The sequence below is a fragment of the Tachyglossus aculeatus genome, chromosome 1 (genome assembly GCF_015852505.1).
Source record: "Tachyglossus aculeatus isolate mTacAcu1 chromosome 1, mTacAcu1.pri, whole genome shotgun sequence".
In the NCBI taxonomy this organism is placed as follows: Eukaryota; Metazoa; Chordata; class Mammalia; order Monotremata; family Tachyglossidae; genus Tachyglossus; species Tachyglossus aculeatus.
In genome coordinates this window covers 32175310-32195432 of record NC_052066.1, presented here as the reverse complement: position 1 = coordinate 32195432, position 20123 = coordinate 32175310, and the positions used below count along the sequence as shown (strand labels likewise).

General features: G+C 39.3%; 1 protein-coding gene across 2 annotated transcripts in view; it reads right to left on the bottom strand.

The window, feature by feature from the left end:
• Nucleotides 1-2205: 2205 nt before the first annotated feature.
• MECOM (MDS1 and EVI1 complex locus) overlaps nt 2206-20123 on the bottom strand; it is a 61605-nt gene continuing 43687 nt past the window's right edge. For both annotated transcript variants that reach the window (XM_038751304.1, XM_038751312.1), the window contains 6 exons: nt 19694-19771; nt 16872-17041; nt 11916-12060; nt 8233-8469; nt 5759-5942; nt 2206-2570 (listed from right to left, as the gene is read on the bottom strand). In XM_038751304.1, coding sequence (XP_038607232.1) covers nt 2436-2570; nt 5759-5942; nt 8233-8469; nt 11916-12060; nt 16872-17041; nt 19694-19771 — 949 coding nt within the window. In that variant the 3' untranslated portion in view covers nt 2206-2435. The remainder of the gene's footprint in view (nt 2571-5758; nt 5943-8232; nt 8470-11915; nt 12061-16871; nt 17042-19693; nt 19772-20123) is intronic.

The window sequence follows — 20123 nt, the reverse complement described above, 5'->3', positions numbered from 1 at the left end:
ACTTTGGGCAAGTCACTTAACTTCTCTGTGCCTCAGTTACCTCATCTGTAAAATGGGGATTAAAACAGTGAGCCCCCCCCATTGGACAACCTGATCACCTTGTACCTTGTAACCTCTCCAGTGCTTAGAACAGTGCTTTGCACATAGTAAGCATTTAACAAATACCATCATTATTATTATCAACCTACTCACTGTACCTCGATCTCATCTAGATCCTTGCTGACCCTTTGCCCACCTTCCCCCTCAGGATGTTCCCCTCCCTTCATCATCATCATCAATTGCATTTATTGAGCGCTTACTATGTGCAGAGCACTGTACTAAGCACTTGGAAAGTACAAATTGGCAACATATAGAGACAGTCCCTACCCAACAGTGGGCTTACAGTCTAAATGGACTGCTACTCTCCCTTCCAAGCCTTATTAAAATCACATCTTCTCCAAAAAATTTAAGCTTTCATTTCTTCTACTCCCTCTCCTTTATGCCTCACTTTTGCACTTTGATTTGTACCCCGGAATCACTGGATATCCACCCAACCTCAGTCCCAAAGCACTTATGAATTGTAATTGATTTCACCATCGGTCTCTTCCTCTAGATGGTAAAATCCTTGTGAGAAGGGAATGTGTCTACCAACTCTGTTGTAGTGTACTCTCCCAAGTGGTTTAGTACAGTGCTTTGCACATAGTAAGTGCTCAATAAATGCCATCGATTGATTAATGTGCTTATCACACTGTCATTACATAAAGGCTTTCCCGATTAATGATTTAGAGCCAGCTCTGATTTCCCCGCTCAGCCTTCTGCCTCAAAGCCTACCAATCTCTCGAGCCTCTGAGAAAATGCAGGGGGCTCAGTCAAGAAAGCTCATAATGGCCATAACTTTAAATCACTTTAGATCCCGAAGGATAAGTGTCACTACATGACTAATCACCCATATGAAAAAATATTACGGTGTAAAAGATTCTTTGTTTTTGTAATCCTTTATTCTTTTTTTAGTTGCTTCTCCCATAGTAATGTACTGAAATGCATAACAGTTACATTGTACAAAGCATTTGAAGAAAGTACCTCAACCGGCCAATTATTTCAAAATGAGATTATAAACAAAAAGAAAACAAATCTGGTCCCTCAATGAAGGGCAAAATAACTGAATACAGTTTGTTATTTATTTATTTCTTTTAACATAAGTCTGGAACACTTCATCTTACAAATAGGATTAACATGAACGTAACATCACACAAGCTTGCAGACAACCAGCATAAAATATTGGGTACAGTCTTAATCAGAAGAATCATGCTTTCATGAAGAAATTATAACTGTTTATACAATCGAAACAATTTACCGTATTACAAAAAAACTAAGTCGCATCTATTCTTTATTTAGTTCATTAAAAGGAAAAATAAAACAAAAGGAATGTAAGAAAACTCAAACACTGTCTGGCACTCCCATGCTCACAGGACGGTTCTCCTTGCTCCTTGAAGGACGGTTGTCCCTGCTCCTTTAAGGACAGTATGTGGGGTGTGCCTCAGGCATCATAAAGTAGTGGCGGACTGGAACAGTGCTATCTTAATCAACAAACAACAGTTTGCCAACAAATAAATACGTGGTATACACACACACAACACAGAAAGGTTTTTCTTCTTTTAAAAGCGACATGATTGTCTAAAATTAAAACGTATTACGATGATCGGACAAACATTTTTAGTAGTGGCACAGTGGTACTGATGATGAACAGAATGATTTCACGGACTTAACCTCTTTGAGCATTGAACATCCATAGTTTACAATATACACATACCTTTCATGTATTTTTTTCTCTTTTTTCTAGCAATGCAGTTAAGAAGGCAAGGGTTCAGAAAAACAAAACAAAATACTCCCTGTTGTCAGTTTCTACAATAATCGATAGTGTGCATGTCATATAACTACTTCAGTCTTCAAAGGGTTAAAATACATAACGCTTGAGTAAAAGAAAAGAACTGTAGATAAAAGCAACTGTTCCCAATCATGTGTCAAATGATCTTGTAGAAAAAAAAAGCTTCCATTTCTTTAATTTAAAGGAGTGCTCACATATGCATCAGTGTCACCATTTCAACTCCCTCCACCACCCCGCCCTCCCATCATCCCAAAGCTGGATGAACGGGAAGATATCTTCCCCCAATGTTTTCAGTTTCATTGAATCTTTAATTTTTTTTTAATGTTGTATTGATCCTCCAGAAGTCAGCAGCTGCCTTTGCTGTGCAAAACAAAATATTGAGAATAAATAGTTTTTTTTCTTTTTCTTTCATTTTTTTTCTTTAAAATTATTCAGTTTAAGGTCACCAGACTTTAAATTAGTGACCCTGCAGATTTATAAGGCATCCTGCTCAGCAGTCTTTTAAATAGTCATCTAGGAAAGAGCCATGCTACTGGTGGACTTGGTCCCATTTTGATCAGACTTGAAAATGTCATACGTGGCTAATGGACTGGATAGCACTGGATTCTGCAGCGGCTCTTGCCATACTGTGCCACGTGTTGGGAGAACTGTGGGATGTAGAATGGAGGGAGTCCTTATCAGAGAGTGACAACATCATAGCATATGCCTGGAACAGAAAAGCAAGGACACCGGTGAGGACCACTTGAAAGACATCAGTTTCTAATTAAAATAATGAACACCCATGCACCCGTGACTACGTCACTGATTAGATCCAAATGTAGGTCGGTGATGAAACTCACAGAAAACATGGCAGTTAACCACCTTCAAGTACAAGAAGCTCTTTCTAATCCGAAAGTGATCAAATACCTGCCTGGCAGGAAAAAGAGGTGTTTTGTGATACGATCCATTTTCTTCTCTAATGGCAAGCCAAATCCTTAATAACGGTTCCATGAATCCTTCATTAATGCCAACCCAAATAGCATAATGCTTAGCCTTGACTTGTGAGTGAATTTTTCCTTGCTGATTCTGATTATCGGTCTCTGTGCTAAACTTGTTTGCTGTTGAGCTGGAATCACCAAAGTTGTGTCAGACACTCCACTGGTGAGTAAACAAATGCTGAACATTGCTGCTAAGTGGTACTTTCATCCTTTTGAGTTGGGTTGAGGCGGGAGGTTGGACTGTGTTATATATCTGCCTTCATCATGCTTAAATCATAGGAGCTTGTTGTTGAATACTTGGAATTATCTTTCTCAACCAACACAAACATACAAACTCAATCTTACCACAGCCCCAGAAGCTTCTGCATTCAGACCTTGAGCTCCATGAAGGCAGGGATTGGGTATACAGTGCTACGCACTTAGTACAGTGCTCTGCACATAGTAAGCGCTCAATAAATACGATTGAATGAATGAATATTGCACTCTTCCAAATGCTTAGTAGAGTGTTTTAAAAAAGCAATTTCTCAAACTTAAGTTATTTGTGCTTCAGTTTCCTCCTGCTTAGACTGTGTAAACCCCATGTGGGAAAGGGATGGGATCTGACCTGAATATCCTGCGTCTACTCCAGAGCTTAATACAGTGCCTGAAACACAGTAAGTGCTTAGATGCTTACAGAAAAAAAGCACTGTACTACACTGGGATAGAAACAAATACATCATCGCAAACAGCCCCAGGCCCATACAATTCCAACCATCAAAGAAGTAGGGAGAGGGTAGCAACTTATCCTCATTTTCAAATCTGCAAATTGAAGCCCGAAGAGGTTAAATGACAAAGTCAAAGTCACCCAGCAGGCCAGTGAAGAGGTTTGGAGTAGAATGGGGGCAACTAGACTTCTAGTCTCATGATCTTTTCACTATACCAAGCTGTGTCCCCAATTCAATGACACACGGGTGGGGAAGTTGGAATTATCAACTGTAAGCTCATTGTGAGCAGAAAGCATGTCTACTAACTCTGTGGTATTGTACTCTCTAAGTACAGTGGTCTGCACCTAATGAATGCTCAATAATTCAGTAATGACTGATTGAAATCCTGAAATTCCAGAGCAATGTTGTATTCAACCCAGCCTAGACCATGCTGATAAAATGCCTAGTAATTTCAGCATTGGGAAAGACTAAACCATTAAAGCAATGTAAACCATCTAGCATGGATGGAGCACTGTGGGAATGGATTGGTCTTTTCAGGCTGTGAGCCAGCTAAGAACAGAGTAGCAAATAGTGTTAGAGGTGCTCTGCTCCTCAAATCTCTGCCACACCTCTCCAACTCTCAAGTATTCGTGATGGTATTTCTTAGTACAAATTTTGGAGGCATCCAATCCATTCCAGAAACAAGGAATAATCCACATCCCTGAAGTTTAGGCCTTCAAAGATGAGAGTTTGCTGCTCTCTGAAATAGCACCTAGTGGGAAATTGGAAATGGGTCAAGAGAGGCAAGAGTGACCTCCATCTCTAAGCAGCATTCACTGGGGTAGTAGTTTGAAATGCAATTACCAGAAATCCCACTCTAGGTAGGATGGTCAAAGATTTCTGTATTCTGACCCGTAGGTAGATATATCAGGATGTTTTTAGTAAAGTACTCCACACATGGTAAGTGCTCAATAAACATGATTGCTTAACTGATCAGGGTCCCATTTTTATATAGGAGGTGGATGAGAGCTGATAGCTGGGAAGGCAACTATCAAGCAGGGAAGCACCAAAGTGGAGTAAGAAGTCACTTCAGTGGCGGATTGCTATGGCCACTGCTGCAGGGCTACTACTACCACAGCTGGAATGGCTACTTCCCATAGGTATCCAGGGTTTCCACAATAACATGGTTAGGTCATGTCAGAAACCACCATGCTCTAAGTCCTAAAGCTTTGCTTTTTTCTTTTCACTTTTCTCCCTCTTCCCCTTCCCTTCTTTCCTTTCCTGTCTTCCCTCTTCTGCATCTCCTCTTTTCCTATCTCCCACTTTCCTCCTCTCCTTTGCTCCAGTCTTCCTCTCTCCTTACTTTTCTCCCGCTTCCCCTTCCCCTCTCTCCTTTCCTGTCTTCCCTCTTCTGCATCTCCTTCTCTCTTTTCCTATCTCCCACTTTCCTCCTCTCCTTTGCTCCAGTCTTCCTCTCCCCTTTCAAAATCGTCTTCCTTTCTACATCTTTTCCCTTCCTTCTCCCTCCTTTTGGTTCTCCTGTCCCATTTTCTTTTCTCTCTAAGGTAACCAATTTTCTGGACACTTTAATTTGGGACAGAGTAACAGGGAGCAGGAGGTCAGGTAACTCCAATTTTTCACTTGAGACATTGTTTCTTTCACTGTCAAATAAAAATGTAGGCCTAGATTTTAACAGTTGAGGAAAAGATTTGGATTTACAGCATGGAAATCAGCAAGTTATATTTAACTGTGTAATTTCATGTGGTTTCAGGAGGACATTTAATTGGTTTAATTGCAATTTTTCAGGGTGGAGATAGGCAGGTGCTAAAAATATTTACAGACTTATCACTGAGTGCAAATGACTCCCAGCAAAGTGAAAGAATGAAGGTGTTAGTAGTGACAGAAATTAGCTGCTTTGTATGGATTCATGCCTACAGACCATGAGCAAATATGACACCTCAGTTTGGTGAAACCCCATTCAACAGTATCTCACACAGACTTAGAGGTGGTGGAAAATTTATTATCTGTGGCTTTCTTTGTTCTTCATCGGTGATTCAGAACATTTTTCAAAAGCCAGGGCAATTTGGAACAGAGTATCTCCCTAGTATGGTTCAGACTTCATAAGATGACATGGAGGGAGTTTTTGCCCTATGGACAATTGAAAAAATGAACATCTACATGCACAAATGTTGATAATGGCTTTCTCTGAAATTGAAGTCTGAGCAAATATTCACCTGTGACTTGGACTTTCTGAATAACGGCTGTTTTAGGTCCTCCGGCAGGTGGGACGTACTAAAAGAAGCCAGTTCAGCTTCGTTATATTGATTCTCTTCCATTTTCCTCATTTTGAGGCTATCTGTGAAGTGCCTTATATGGTCCAAAGCAGAAAGTCCAGTTTTATACTCCTCCTCTTTATACCTAAAACGAACCAATAGGAAGCTTAGTTTTTTTTCTAGTTCGTTATTTTATTATTTTTTTGAATGACCCCCTGACCACTTTTAATGCTTCAGTATGCTTATAATTTGCATTACAAGTCAGAACACATCAACCTCCAGGCCAGCACTCTATTTAGATAAATCTCTCCCTCTAGCTGTGAGTTTTAGGAGCTGGATGATGGAGAAGGTAAAGAAAAAACGAGTGTAAATTAACTATAGTTCAAAGATTAAATTTGAATGGTTTCTCCAATCATATTTTTTATTCATTAAAGACAAAGCCTATGTCAATACAGCAACAATGACAATAATAATAATAATGATATTTGTTAAGTGCTTACTACATGTCAAGCACAAAGCAAGTGTTTTCCAACTATCCTTTACATTTTGGTCAAAATATTTTCCGCCTGCTCTATGGCATCTAACTGGGAAGGATAGCAAATATATTCAAGTTTTTACTCCCCCAGATATTTCAATGAAAAAATACTTTGAAACCATACAATAGTACCCATTCCTCTTCTGTGCCAAGAAAGTAACATCAGCACATATAGCTGAAAACCATCTTTAACTCTATGTGTGTTGCCTGGTCTCTGATTTCACTCCACCACATTATGTCTCTTTTTCATAATTTCAGACTCTTATCATTCTCAGTGAGATCTCATTCCTCTGGATCAGTTTTAAAACATGTTTTTTTTTTTTTAAATAGGACAGAATATTCTGCTCCCTTGGAATCTTTATTCTAAACTCAACAAGGAATCTCCACTCCAGTAGATTGATTACAAAAATAATAGTGCCTATGAATATTGAAGTCCTGGGTCATCACTGAACAGGTACTGGGTTAGAAATGAAGGCCTTATTTCATCTTTATTTTATCTTTATCATCCCAACATAAAACCTTCATGGAGTGGGAAAGTAAAATACATCTCCAAGACTCTGTTTTAAGTATCTTCCATCATGGTCTTTCATCATCATAATACTGGTCCTGAGAAAAAAGGCCTGAATGTAATAGATGATGGAACTGATCTAAAGGGTAAATGAAGGGTTTTGGGACAGAAATTACTTAAGACCCCCTTCATTCCGAAGGTTTTCATATCGTTTGAACAGTCTGTCAGGCCAATCTGTTATCTATAGCCCACACTGCAAGTTTGAGGAAGACAAGACTTCCTCTGGCCATTTGAAAATTAGGCAATAGATGACAGCATGGGTTAAAAATTTTTCAACTCCACTGAACTAAAATCTTAACTAAGTAACCGTATTGGTAAGAAACCGCTCCTTCATGTGGGAACAAAGTATCTGAAATCGACATCTTGAGAAAATGCTTTGCTAGCTGAAACCAACATGCTCCTATGCACTAATTTATTCCTTTTCAAAATGTTTTGTTTTTCTATTGTAGATGCAAGGCCTTGTAATTTATAATGTCTTCAATCCTACCTACGAATCATAAATTACCACAGTAGACATATGTGTGGCATAGTGGAGACAAATGTCCTGTATGACATGTTGGTTTCCACTACAACTTTCCCTTATTTATAATTATAATATATACAAATTATTTTCAATATGAATATTTTCCCCAAGGAAAAAAAAATATGGAAAGCAGCATTCGCACTAACTCTTGTGTTGATTTCCTGGGGATAGCTGCTGGGAAAATTGTACGGATTCCACCCCAACTAAGGAAGGTAAAGATATGTGGGTCTTTTTAACCAGTAGATATAAGGAGTTCAGACACTAGTAATTTTAGTCATAATCCAGCCTGAAAAGGCAGAATAGTGTTAGGTCAAGTTCACACAGATAGGATTTTTTTTTAATGGGAGAGTGTTACTATTTGAGATCCTATTTGACCCGGAGACCTGTTATAATTGGCAAAAGTTTCGAGGGACCGCTGGTGGATTTGTGCTGTTCTCCTGATCCCTCCACTGACCTGCCTGGACTCTAGAGTTTTCCATGTGGTTCCTTACAGTCACATCCAGGCAGAAAATCAGGGTTGGGAAATGAGGGAAATGTCTACAAGGCAGCCTGAGGAGAGGCAGTTGAACGGAGCGTTCTCAGTCAGGTTTAAAAGTGGGACCAATGCTAAATGGTGTCTAGTGCACTGCATTTGTCACAGAAAAATCCCCACTAAGGTTAAGCAAACCCCCTTAGCATGAGGTTTTTTCCCCCAAAATGCAATCCCCTACAGGGCAATCTCTTCCAAAGGTGCATCTGGTTGTCATAGATGTTGCTTGCCTTTGGTTACATTACCGATGCTCTTTTCAAAGTAGGTCAAAGGCCCTAACCTGCCAGGGGAGATCTTGCAGTTCATTTCCAGAGCACTTGTTTCTTCATAGTCATCCTCATGGTTCCCTTCATGTATATTACTTATGACCGGCTCCTTGGCTGGTTTTCCTGTAACATCACTTTCTTCATCTTCTTCGTCCAACATCACCTCATCTTCAACTTCTTCATCATCCAGAAGGTCGGAATTTTGACTGGCCACCAAAACTTTGTCGTCTTTAAAATGGCTACCATTCATTCTAGAAGAAAAAAAAGTTATATTTGAAACATCCCCTTTTACAGTTATCATTATTTAGCTTTTCAAATCCTCCGGGAAGGCAGTTTCACTTTACTCCTGGCAAAATTGAGGCACAATGGAATTAAGTGGTTTAGCATAAACATACTCTTGACCTCCAATTTCAGAGCTCTCTTTAAGACCCTGAAATAAATAAGCAAAGATCGCTGGACCGGTTTAATGTGTCAGTTTAGCTACAGAGTTAAGGGTAGTTGAGTTAGATCACAGTTATAGTAAATACCGTGTTTCTCTTTCATTGTTCCAAAATAATAATTACACTATAAATCACTCAAAATTTCAAGCAAAATGTATTTAGTCAAAATGAATATTAAGTGATAGCCAGTAAGGTCACAATTATAGGATGTCATGTAAAAAAAGAGACATTATGTACTGGATTACAAAAGTGTTTTGGTTCAATATGTTAATTCTTACACACAAAAACTGGTCATATTTCAATAGTTCAAAACAGGTATTTGTCTCAAATGTAACTATGCACTGTATACATATTTATATATTGCCTTTTCTGGGTACTACTTTGAAATTTTCTATTTAGACTCTCTATCCCCAGATCTTTTGAGTGTTTATTTATTTCTTCTTCTTTCATGTAACACTGTTCTAATTGCTGGACAAGTGTCTTTTCCCAGGAAAGCTGTTAGGTGGATATAGGAATGAAAACTTGCGGCAAAATGATATGAGCTTTAACATGCACATATAAAAATGTACTTCCAGGGAGGTATCTCCACCAACATCACAACAAAGGCATTGAAATATTTCAGACCACAGTAGTTAAGTCTCAAATATGCAAAGCCATGCCTCTAGACTGTAAGCGCAATGTGGACAGGGAATGTGTCTATTATACTGAACTATCCCAAGCGCTTAGTACAGTGTTCTTCACTCGGTAAGCACTCTAAATAAAGTAAGGGCTCAATGAATATGACTGACTGACTTTGATCAAACATTATCAGTCATAGTTATCAGTCTGCATTTATTGTGTGCAGAAAACTGCTCTAAGCATTTGGGAAAGTAAAATCAAGCAGATAAACAAGATCCATACTTCAACCAATGGTATTTATTAAGTGATTACTGTGTGCATAGCACTGTACTAAGCTCAATCAATCCATCATATTTATTGAGTACTTACTATGTGCAAAACACTGTACTAAACTTTTGGGAGAGTATGATACAACAGAGTTGGCAGACACATTCCCTACTCACAGTGAGCATACAGTCTTTATGGGAAAAAAGAGATATTAATATAATTAAATATTTGGATTTTATAAACTGCCTTAAAGGCAATGACTTTATTACTGAGTGATAACTTCCTTGTAACTGAGATTTTCAAACTTATTTCTGCATAACAGTAAATTAAATACCATGAAATTGAAAATTAGCTACTTTCTAATAAATCAATTTAAAATATCTCAGTCATTGTGGAACAAGCATCACTTTAATTTCATCAAATGACTTTAAGACCTATAAAATAGAACTATATAATTATCTACCCTTAGAACAAAAATTAGGGTTCCAAAAATAGAGAAAATAATTTATATGTGATTGTAAAATTGAAGTTATATGAACTAAAGACATGTGTACATATACAGAAGTCTTTTAATTATGAAACAGGTTATGAAAACCTTTACTCAAATCATAATGATAACATGTTTAGGGTAAACATAAGTTAAAGAGTAGCAGAGTGAGTTGCTAAATGCTTGTTTGTCCAGATCACATCTGTGTCAAGAGAGCTGGGAGGAAACCAAAGTAACAAGCCACATGATAAAGAAAACAGATTTGTTATTAACTAAGATGACCAGAGTAATTTACCAGAGATAAAATACTCAGAGTAGTTTGAAGTGCTGAACTGAGAAAGGAAACATGGAATAACCCAGCCCCCCCTTCCTATACCCTAATTCCTTTTTAGGAAATGTTGAAACCAGATGTTTCATGTCCAAGTGTCTACATACAAACAAATCACCAATCAAGAAAGAAAACAATTTGAATATCCACATATCGTTGCCAGTATTTTCAATTTTGACCTTTTTAATTTTATTACAGAGCTATGAATAAATACTATCATTCAACACTTTGTGATAATGTTAATGAAAGATAATTTGAAAAATGCTTTCAGTTGTTGTGGCAAGTGGTAGCTTCACAACACTTAGAAATCCACTGTGTTTACCAAATTTGTCAAGTTTCAAAGCCAAAGACTCTTATTATTTCTCTGCCTCTGTGTGCACAGAAAGTGTCTGTAGTAAACACTTGGCTAAATACAACATAGATAAAGAAGGACAGAATCCCTATCCTCAAAGAACTTATAAAAGGGCTTTAATTAATATATTCATTTGGCATTAGTGACATGAATAATAATAATAATAATAATGACATTTATTAAGCATTTACTATGTGCAAAGCACTGTTCTAAGCACTAGGGAGGTTACAAAGTGATCAGGTTGTCTCACATGGGGCCCACAGTCTTAATCCCCATTTTACAGATGAGGTAACTGAGGCACAGAGAAGTTAAGTGACATGCCCAAAGTCACACAGCTGACAGTTGGCGGAGCCGGGTTTTGAACTCAGGACCTCTGACACCAAAGCCCGGGCTCTTTCCACTGAGCCACGCTGCTTCTACTTCAGTATACAACTACATAAAAATGTTGTCAGAGTTTTTATTTTAATTCCATCTTGTAAATCCTCTATACTGACCACTAAATTGGTTGATTTGGGGTTCATCAGGTTTCAATAACTGGTGCAATTTTCAGAAACTATCAGAATCTGCAAAATCCATACTATGACCTCAAGCCAGTGTTACAAATTCCCACTTTGGGCTTTTTTGTGTCACTGTATTCTACGTTATGAATACATTTTCAAGTCACCTTGGCCCCATAACGTTTAGCATATATAGCCTAAGTGAATGTCTGTGTGTTACATTTATGTATGACATGACACTAAGGCCAATGCTTCATGTTCTTCAAAGGAAAAGATGGTCGCTGATAGTTTGTTTTACATTCTAACCCATCAAATGATCAAAACTAACTTATGACTGTTCAACAATACTATGCCTTGTCATCCTTCAAATGGCCATCTTCAAGCACTACTTCAAGTGGTTTCTATTGATTACCAAACTAAGAGAAGCCAAAAGCGAACCAACCACACTAATGTCTAGTGACTGAAAATCAAGAAGACTATTAGAAAAAATATAGCTTATGTCCTTCTTGTAAACTCATCTGCATACGTCAATTTAGTTGGCCACCAAATGTACAAGGAATAAAGAAAGTAAACTAAACAATTCAGCCATTGAATTCTGCATTCACAGAATAAAATGTGTGAGGGTAAACAACCTTCCTTTCTTCCCGTTGCAAGACATTACCGAACAAGTAAATTAGTTATCTTGATCAAAATTAATTTAAGACTTACCTCTCATCTGTATTTCTGGGTGACTGATTACTGTGGTTACTGTTACCAATGAAATTCCGAATTTCTGTGAAATAAGAATCCTCTTTGTCATCCAGGATTGCACCTGTGCTTTCCAGTTCAGAATGTGGGGATGATGTGGCAGTACCTTAAAAGAAGTAAAAAGTCATCTTTGCTAAAAGGTAGTCTTTCAAGACTTTGAATTTCCTTTAAAAGATAACACCACTCACATTTTGTTGTTAATTAATCTCCCAACAAATACTACAGGAAAATTATTTTGGGTCTGATGTTGGATTCTCCTGAAAAGAATCTAGATTTCCACCTATAGATAGCCTATTCCCCAATGATTTGCCTTAGGTTTTTGTCATTACTATTATCATCAGTATTTATTGAGCACCTTCTATGTGTAAGGCATTGTCCTAGAGATGTATGGGAGAGTAAAAGAAAGAGGAACGGACATATCTGAATTCAAGAATCTTACAGTCTAAGGTTCTAGAGGTTGAGATTTTAGGGAGGAACCTTGTTGACTGGTTTGGAGATTAATTAATCAATTCTTCAGGGGGGATAGATTGAATGTTTACTATGTGCAATGGACTTAACTAAACCCTTGGGAGAGTGTAATACAAGAGAGTTAGTAGGCACAATTCCTGCCTACAAGGAGCTCAAAATCTAGAGGGACAGACCAACATTAAAATCAACTATATTGAGGGGAACGTGCAGAATATAAGGATGGGTCCATAAATGCACTGGGGTTGGGGTAAATGCCAAAGAGCTTAAGGCGTACAGACCTAAGAGCACAGGTGAAGCAGAAGGGAGAGTAAGTAAAGGAAATGAAGGCTTTGTGTTGTCTGTCTCCCCCTTCTAGACTGTGAGCCTGTTGTTGGGTGGGACCGTCTCTATATTTTGCCAACTTGTACTCCCCAAGTGCTTAGTACAGTGCTCTGCACACAGTAAGCGCTCAATAAATATGACAATGAATGAATGTGATTTCAGTGGGGATTTGGAGATGGGGGTAGTGGTGATCTCTTGAATATGAAGGGGCAGAGAGTTCTTGGCCAGAGGGAGCACTTCCATCCTTCTGGTCTCACAAGCCTGCAACCTTGGTGTCATCCTCGACTCTGCTCTCTCATTCACCCCTCACATCCAAGCCGTCACCATAACCTGCCGGTCTCAGCTCAGCAATATCGCCAAGATCCACCCTTTCCTCTCCATCCAAACTGCTACCCTGCTGGTTCAATCTCTCATCCTATCCCGACTGGATTACTGCATCAGCCTCCTCTCTGATCTCCCATCCTCTTGTCTCTCCCCACTTCAATCTATACTTCACGCTGCTGCCCAGATCATCTTTGTGTAGAAATGCTCTGGGCATGTTACTCCCCTCCTCAAAAATCTCCAGTGGCTACCAATCAACCTTTGCATCAGGCAAAAACTCCTCACTCTCATCTTCAAAGCTCTCCATCACCTCGCCCCCTCCTACCTCACCTCCCTTCTTTTATTCTATAGCCCGACCCTCACCCTCCACTCCTCTGCCACTAACCTCCTCACTGGGCCTTGTTCTCGCCTGTCCCGCCATTGACCAGGTCCTCCCCCGGGCCTGGAATGCCCACCCTTTGAACATCCCCCAAGCTAGCTCTCTTCCTCCCTTCAAAGCCCTACTGAGAGCTCACCTCCTCCAGGAGGCCTTCCCAGGCTGAGCCCCCTCCTTCCTCTCCCCCTCCCCATCCTCCCTGCCCTACCTCCTTCCCCTCCCCACAGCACCTGTATATATGTTTGTACATATTTATTACTCTATTTTACTTGTACATATTTTCTATTTATTTTATTTTGCTAATATGTTTTGTTTTGTTGTCTGTCTCCCCCTTCTAGACTGTGAGCCCATTGTTGGATAGGGACCATCTCTATATGTTGCCGACTTGTACTTCCCAAGCACTTAGTACAGTGCTCTGCACACATTAAGTGCTCAATAAATATGATTGAATGAATGAAGGAACGGGCAAGAGGTTGACAGAAAGACAAGCAAGATCAAGGTACAGTGAGTGGGTTGGATTAAAGGAGTGAAATGTGCAGTCTGGATTGTAGTAAGAAATCAGCGAGGTAACGTAGGGGGGAGTGAGGTCATTGAACACTTTGCTTTAAAGTCAATAGTAAGGAGTTTCTGATGATCTGGAGATGGATGGGCAACTCCTGGTAGTTTTTGAAGGAGTGGGGAGATGTACTTTAATTGCTAGAAATGAGCCATTGAAAGTGTTTCCTGAGTTCCCATCTGGCCCGCAGAACATGGGGATGTTCTGTAAAATTTATAGATTTTAAGGCATTTTTTCTGTGCCACTGTAGTCTGAGTCCCAGTAAAGAGACACAGTAAAAACTAGCATGGGCCACTTACTATCCTCAAGGAGTTTGCAGTAGAATACATTATTATTCAAATGTTGAGTAGGAAAAAAGTGGGTGTGACCCAAATAAAACCAAAAATTCTTATCAGGCCTTCACAACGCAAAGTGAAGATAAGAATTGGCAGAAATCCAGTGAATCTAATTAGTTTAATCAGGCAATTGGTGGGCAGGGATTGTCACCCTGTATTGCTATATTGTACTTTCTCAAGTGCTTAGTACAGTGCTCTGCACACAGTAAGTGCCCAATAAATATGATAGAATCAAGACAAAATATCTTGTTTCCAAAAGGCAAGGATTTTTTGACTTGAATTATCTGAAGCATTATAGCTTTGACATTTGGCCTGCACTGCAGGCTGGCTGTTGTGAAAGCAATTTTTTTTGGTTTGTGGTTTATTTTTCTTTAATAATATTTGTTAAATGCTTACTATCTGTCAAGCACTGTTGTGAGCACTGGGGTAGGTGTACGTTTGGATATAATATCTTCCCAACATTGGGCTCACAGTCTAAGTAGGAGGGAGGAGGATTTAGTCCCCATTTTGCAGCTGAGGAAACTGAGGCCAGAGAAGTTAAGTGACCTGCCCAAGGTTACACAGCGAGCAATTGGCACAGCTGGGATTAGAACCCAGGATCTCTACTCCCAGGCCTGGGCTCTTTCTGCTAGACCACTCTGCCTCTCTGTTACTAAAGGAGCTGTCTCCCTTAGCTTGGAGCTATATTTCTCAATTCTAAATGCCTTGAGATCATCCTCATTTCTACCAGTCTGACCCCTGTGATTTAATATCTAAAGGTGGAAAAAGTGCTCTACTTTGCTCCGTCATTGACTTGGAAAAGGCCTCTTGGAGGAGATGTGATTTTCAAAAAGCAACACAGAGGCTGCAAAGTCCTTGAAGATGAGTCAATATTTATTGTACTGTGTGCAGAGCTCTGTGCTAAGCAGTTGGGAGAGTACAATGAACTAGAACTGGTAAAGATGTTGCCTGCCCACAAGGGCATTGATGCTCTATATAGTAGACACCCAAATTCTGTTGATTGACTTATTGATCAATTGACCTTGAAGACTCAAGGCAGCCACATGCAAGTGGAGCATACCCCCAAAATTTCTCCACTACTTCTATCATTCATAATGTCATTCATAATGAATGAATGAATGAATGAATTCAATCATATTAATTGAGCACTTACTGTGTGCAGGGTACTGTACTAAGAGCTTGGAAAAGCACCACACAAAAACCAACAGTGACATTCCCTGAGCACAACGAGCTTACAGTCTAGCATGGTAGGGAGACAGACATCAATACAAATAGATAAAATTACAAATATATATATAAGTGCTGTGGGGCTGGGCAGGAGGAATAGCCAAGGAGCAAGGCAGGGTCACGCAGAATGGAGCGGGAGATGAGGAAGAGTGGGGCTCAGTCTAAGAAGACCTCTTGGAGGAGATGTGTCTTCAATAAGGCTTTGAAGGGGGAAGAGTAATTGTCAGACTTGAAGAGGGTGGGCGTTCCAGGCTAGAGGCAGGGTGAAGGCTAGTTGTCGAAGGTGAGACAGACGAGACCGGGGCACAGTGAGAAGGTTACCACTATGGGAGTGAGGAGTTTGGGTAGGGTTGTAGGAGTAATGCAAGGTAGGATGGGGCAAAGTGATGGAGTGCTTTAAAGCAAATGCTGAAGAGTTTTCGTTTGATATGGAGGTGGACGGGCAACCACTGCAGTTTTTTGAGGAGGGGGATGACATGTCCTGAATGTTTTTGTAGAAAAATGATGCAGGTAGCAGGGTGAAATATAGACTGGAGTGGAGAGAGACAGAAAGCCGGAAGATCAGCATGAAGGCTGATGGGGTAATCCAGGCAGGATAGGATGAGTGATTGTATCAATATGGTAGCAGTTTAGATGGAGAGGAAAGGGTGGATTCAATGCTTCTGCTACCTGAGGAATGGATCGAGCAAGAGCCTGGGACTCAGAAGGACCTGGGTTCCCCTCCAGGCTCCACAACCTGTCTGCCCTGTGAACTCGGTCAAGTCACTTCACCTTTCTGTGCCTCAGTTATCTCATCTGTAAAATGAGGTTTAAGACTGTGAGCCCCATGTGGGACAGGGACTGTGTCCAACATGATTATCTACCCCAGTATTGTGCTGGGTATATAGTAAATGCTTAACAAGTACCATAATTAATTATCAAAAATTAGTCAAGTGAAAATAGCGAATGCCGTAAAGGAAATGCATTGAATAACTAAATCCTCATAAAAATGTAAATTGCACCTAATTGGTTGCATCTTCACATCTTTAGTTGGCTGGATCAGAGGGAGTATTTTGTAAAATGACCTGTTTTTCTTCACAGTTCCCTTGTCTCTCTCTGGCCACTCAGTGGCTCATACCATTCATTTTGAGAAGTAAGGGAGACAAAGGTCTCTAGGTAAGCACATGCATTGTAAAGCTGATGAAGTCTGTCATCTTGTCCAGCCTGTGATTGGGTGGGAAAAAAAAATCCTCATACCAAATCAGACAGGGGGAAATGATTTGCCTGAGTAGCAGAGACCACCATTCTGACAAAGGCACAGACTGATTACCTACCAGACATATTCCCATTTTCATGTTTTTTCAGATGTCTGTCTAGGTTGGTTTGTTGACCAAAACACCTGTCACATAAGTGACACTTGAAGGGCTTTTCTTTATTGTGGATGTTACGAACGTGCCGCTGCAAGTTGGAAGATATGCTAAACGATCTATCACAGTACTTGCATCTGAAAAATAAAACATAGCATTTTCGCCAAAAAGTAAATATATTTCTTTTCACATAGTGAAGTCCAGAACAGTATATGATAAAATCACCAACCCATGGAAAAGATTTTCTCATAGAATTTTAGTGTCTGGGGACTAGGAACTTTTTCTTCAGATTGGTTTTAGATTCCAGACTCTCAAGGTTGAATACGACTATAGTTCACATAGTTAAGATTTTGGTTACATTAGCATCAACTTTTAATTTTGATTCTAAATATTGCATAAAGCAAAAAGCATAATTCTGGAGATTCACTTAATCCGAATTAGTTGGGATGAATTGATTCTAATATTAAAAATTGTGTATGGAAAACTGAGGACTTTGCAAACAATTGGGCATACTTCTATTGTTTAACGTTCCACCAATAACACACAATTAAACACTTTTTAGAAAAAAAACATACAACTTTCAAATGCTCAAATAAGAAATTGGCTATTTTTTTCTATTTAAAATGATCTGATTAGATCTTTTCCTGTGGAATCAGTTTTCTCAATTGGTAATCCCACAGGAAATTTGCTTTATCTTCCAAAAACCGGCAATAAACAATCCAAATCTTTAATACTGTGCCAATGTGGGTGTTTTAGTCTATTCCTTTCGTACCAGAGGCATCAGTGTTCATACTCTGTAGGGATTTGGAGTCCCCAAAGTTGTTACTGCTTGATTCTTTAAGCAATTAAAAAGGCACTCTATCACTATTCTAAATATTCATACTGGACGAAAGCCAGGCAACCCCATCATTCTGCTTTCTCAATTATCTACCTTTTCTGGTCCTCAAAGCAAGTCTGCCACATTTGGCATTGGGGCAACTTTTCACAATGAAATCTTTATTTATTACTCATTGTTTCTGCCCAATTTGTAATGGATGCATAATCAATTTCAAATTGTCTCATCATCATCATCATCATCATCAATCGTATTTATTGAGCGCTTACTGTGTGCAGAGCACTGTACTAAGCGCTTGGGAAGTACAAATTGGCAACATATAGAGACAGTCCTTACCCAACAGTGGGCTCACAGTCTAAAAGGGGGAGACAAAACCAAACATATTAACAAAATAAAATAAATAGAATAGATATGCACAAGTAAAATAGAGTAATAAATATGTACAAACATATATACATATATACATGAAATGAGATGAAAAATTAGCAAGACTCGGTTCAGCTGAAATTAAGAGGAAAAAAAGAGATTTATAATGGGAGCCCCATTATAAGGATAGGGACTGTTTCCAATAATCTGTATCTACCCCAGAACTTAATACGGTGCTTGGAAAAGTATGCACTTAACAAAAATTATTATCTTCAGCACTGTCATCAGTACTATATTTTATATTTCAATTTTCAAGATGCATTAGTATGGAGGCTAAGGTCAGCCCCCTAGTTCACATCCTGACCGGCTCCTGGGCCAGGTCTCTCTGCACCTTCAAAAGATAAGACCAAGTAGAACACAGATCAAGGCCTTTTCTGTGTCCCCACCTTTAAAGACTCTCTAGGCTGAGTTTCCATTGCCATTTTTTAGACTGTGAGCCCACTTTTAGACTGTGAGCCCACTGTTGGGTAGGGACTGTCTCTATATGTTGCCAATTTGTACTTCCCAAGTGCTTAGTACAGTGCTCTGCACATAGTAGGCGCTCAATAAATACGATTAATGATGATGATGATTTTGCCACCCTCCCTGCCCCCCGCACTGCCTGAAATGAGTCCAGTCTGCTTTCTGAATATATGAATATATTCCGAATATATTCTGAGTTTCTGAATATATATTTCCTGTATATATGTATATATGTTTGTACATATTTATTACTCTATTTATTTATTTATTTTACCTGTACATATCTATTCTATTTATTTTATTTTGTTAGTATGTTTGGTTCTGTACTCTGTCTCCCCCTTTTAGACTGTGAGCCCGCTGTTGGGTAGGGATTGTCTCTGTATGTTGCCAACTTGGACTTCCCAAGCGCTTAGTACAGTGCTCTGCACACAGTAAGCGCTCAATAAATACGATTGATTGATTGACTGATTCTGGTCCTCAACAAGTCCAGTGTTCACAGTCCCAAGGTTCAGCTGGAGCCAGGCCAGGTTATACCGCAGCAAAATTCAGCATTTAAGACCCTTTTCACGGGCAACAGCACACATTACTAGAGAGACTCAGCGACTTGTTGATTTTCACCCCAACTCATCTCCTAGTGACTTATTTAGGATGAGTCCAATTTCGAGGAGCCCTTACCATGAGAGTAATACCCAATAACTAGATAAAATTCAGAATAACTAAGAAAAAATAACTAGGGAAGCAGCATGGCCTTGTGGAAAGGGCAGATGCCAAGGAGTTAAGAGACCTGGGTTCTAATCATTGCTTTTCCACTTCACCTGCTTTGTGACCCTGGGCAGCCAATTGACCTCTACGTGCCCCAGTTTCCTCATCTGTAAAATGGGGATAAGGCCTGTTTTCCCTCCCTACTTTGACTGTTAGCCCCAACTGGGACTGTTGATCTGTGTCTGATCTGTTTATATCTAGCCCGGCACTCAATACGGAGCTTGGCATACAGTAAGCACTTAATGAATACTAGTTATCATTATCATTATTATAATTATTAAGAAAAATATCTACATTTTCCTACCTATAAGGCTGTTCCCCTGTATGTGTTCTCAAATGGCGCGTTAGGTTTGCAGATCTTGGAAAAATCTTGCCGCAGTATCTGTTTCAAAAAGTATTTAAAAAAGGACATCATTTCAATGAAATTGCATAGAAATCAGATACCTGTCCTCGTTTTAATGAATTCAAATGACTGTGGGATTTTAAATTTACAATACATTCTATGTATAGAAACAACTCTATGAATAAAGGCTTCATCGGTGGATTTAGTTGTGTTCCTGTGTACAAGGTAAGAAGTTCATGAACCCAACCTTTAGTTTTGTTGACCAAAAACCTTCCATTGTATTAACTTTGATCTTTATATTTACAGTGTTTGTCTAGAGAAAGTTAAAGAGCTCTGAAATTCCCAGATCACGTAATCAGATCTCAAATCTTTCAACTCACTTCACATTTCA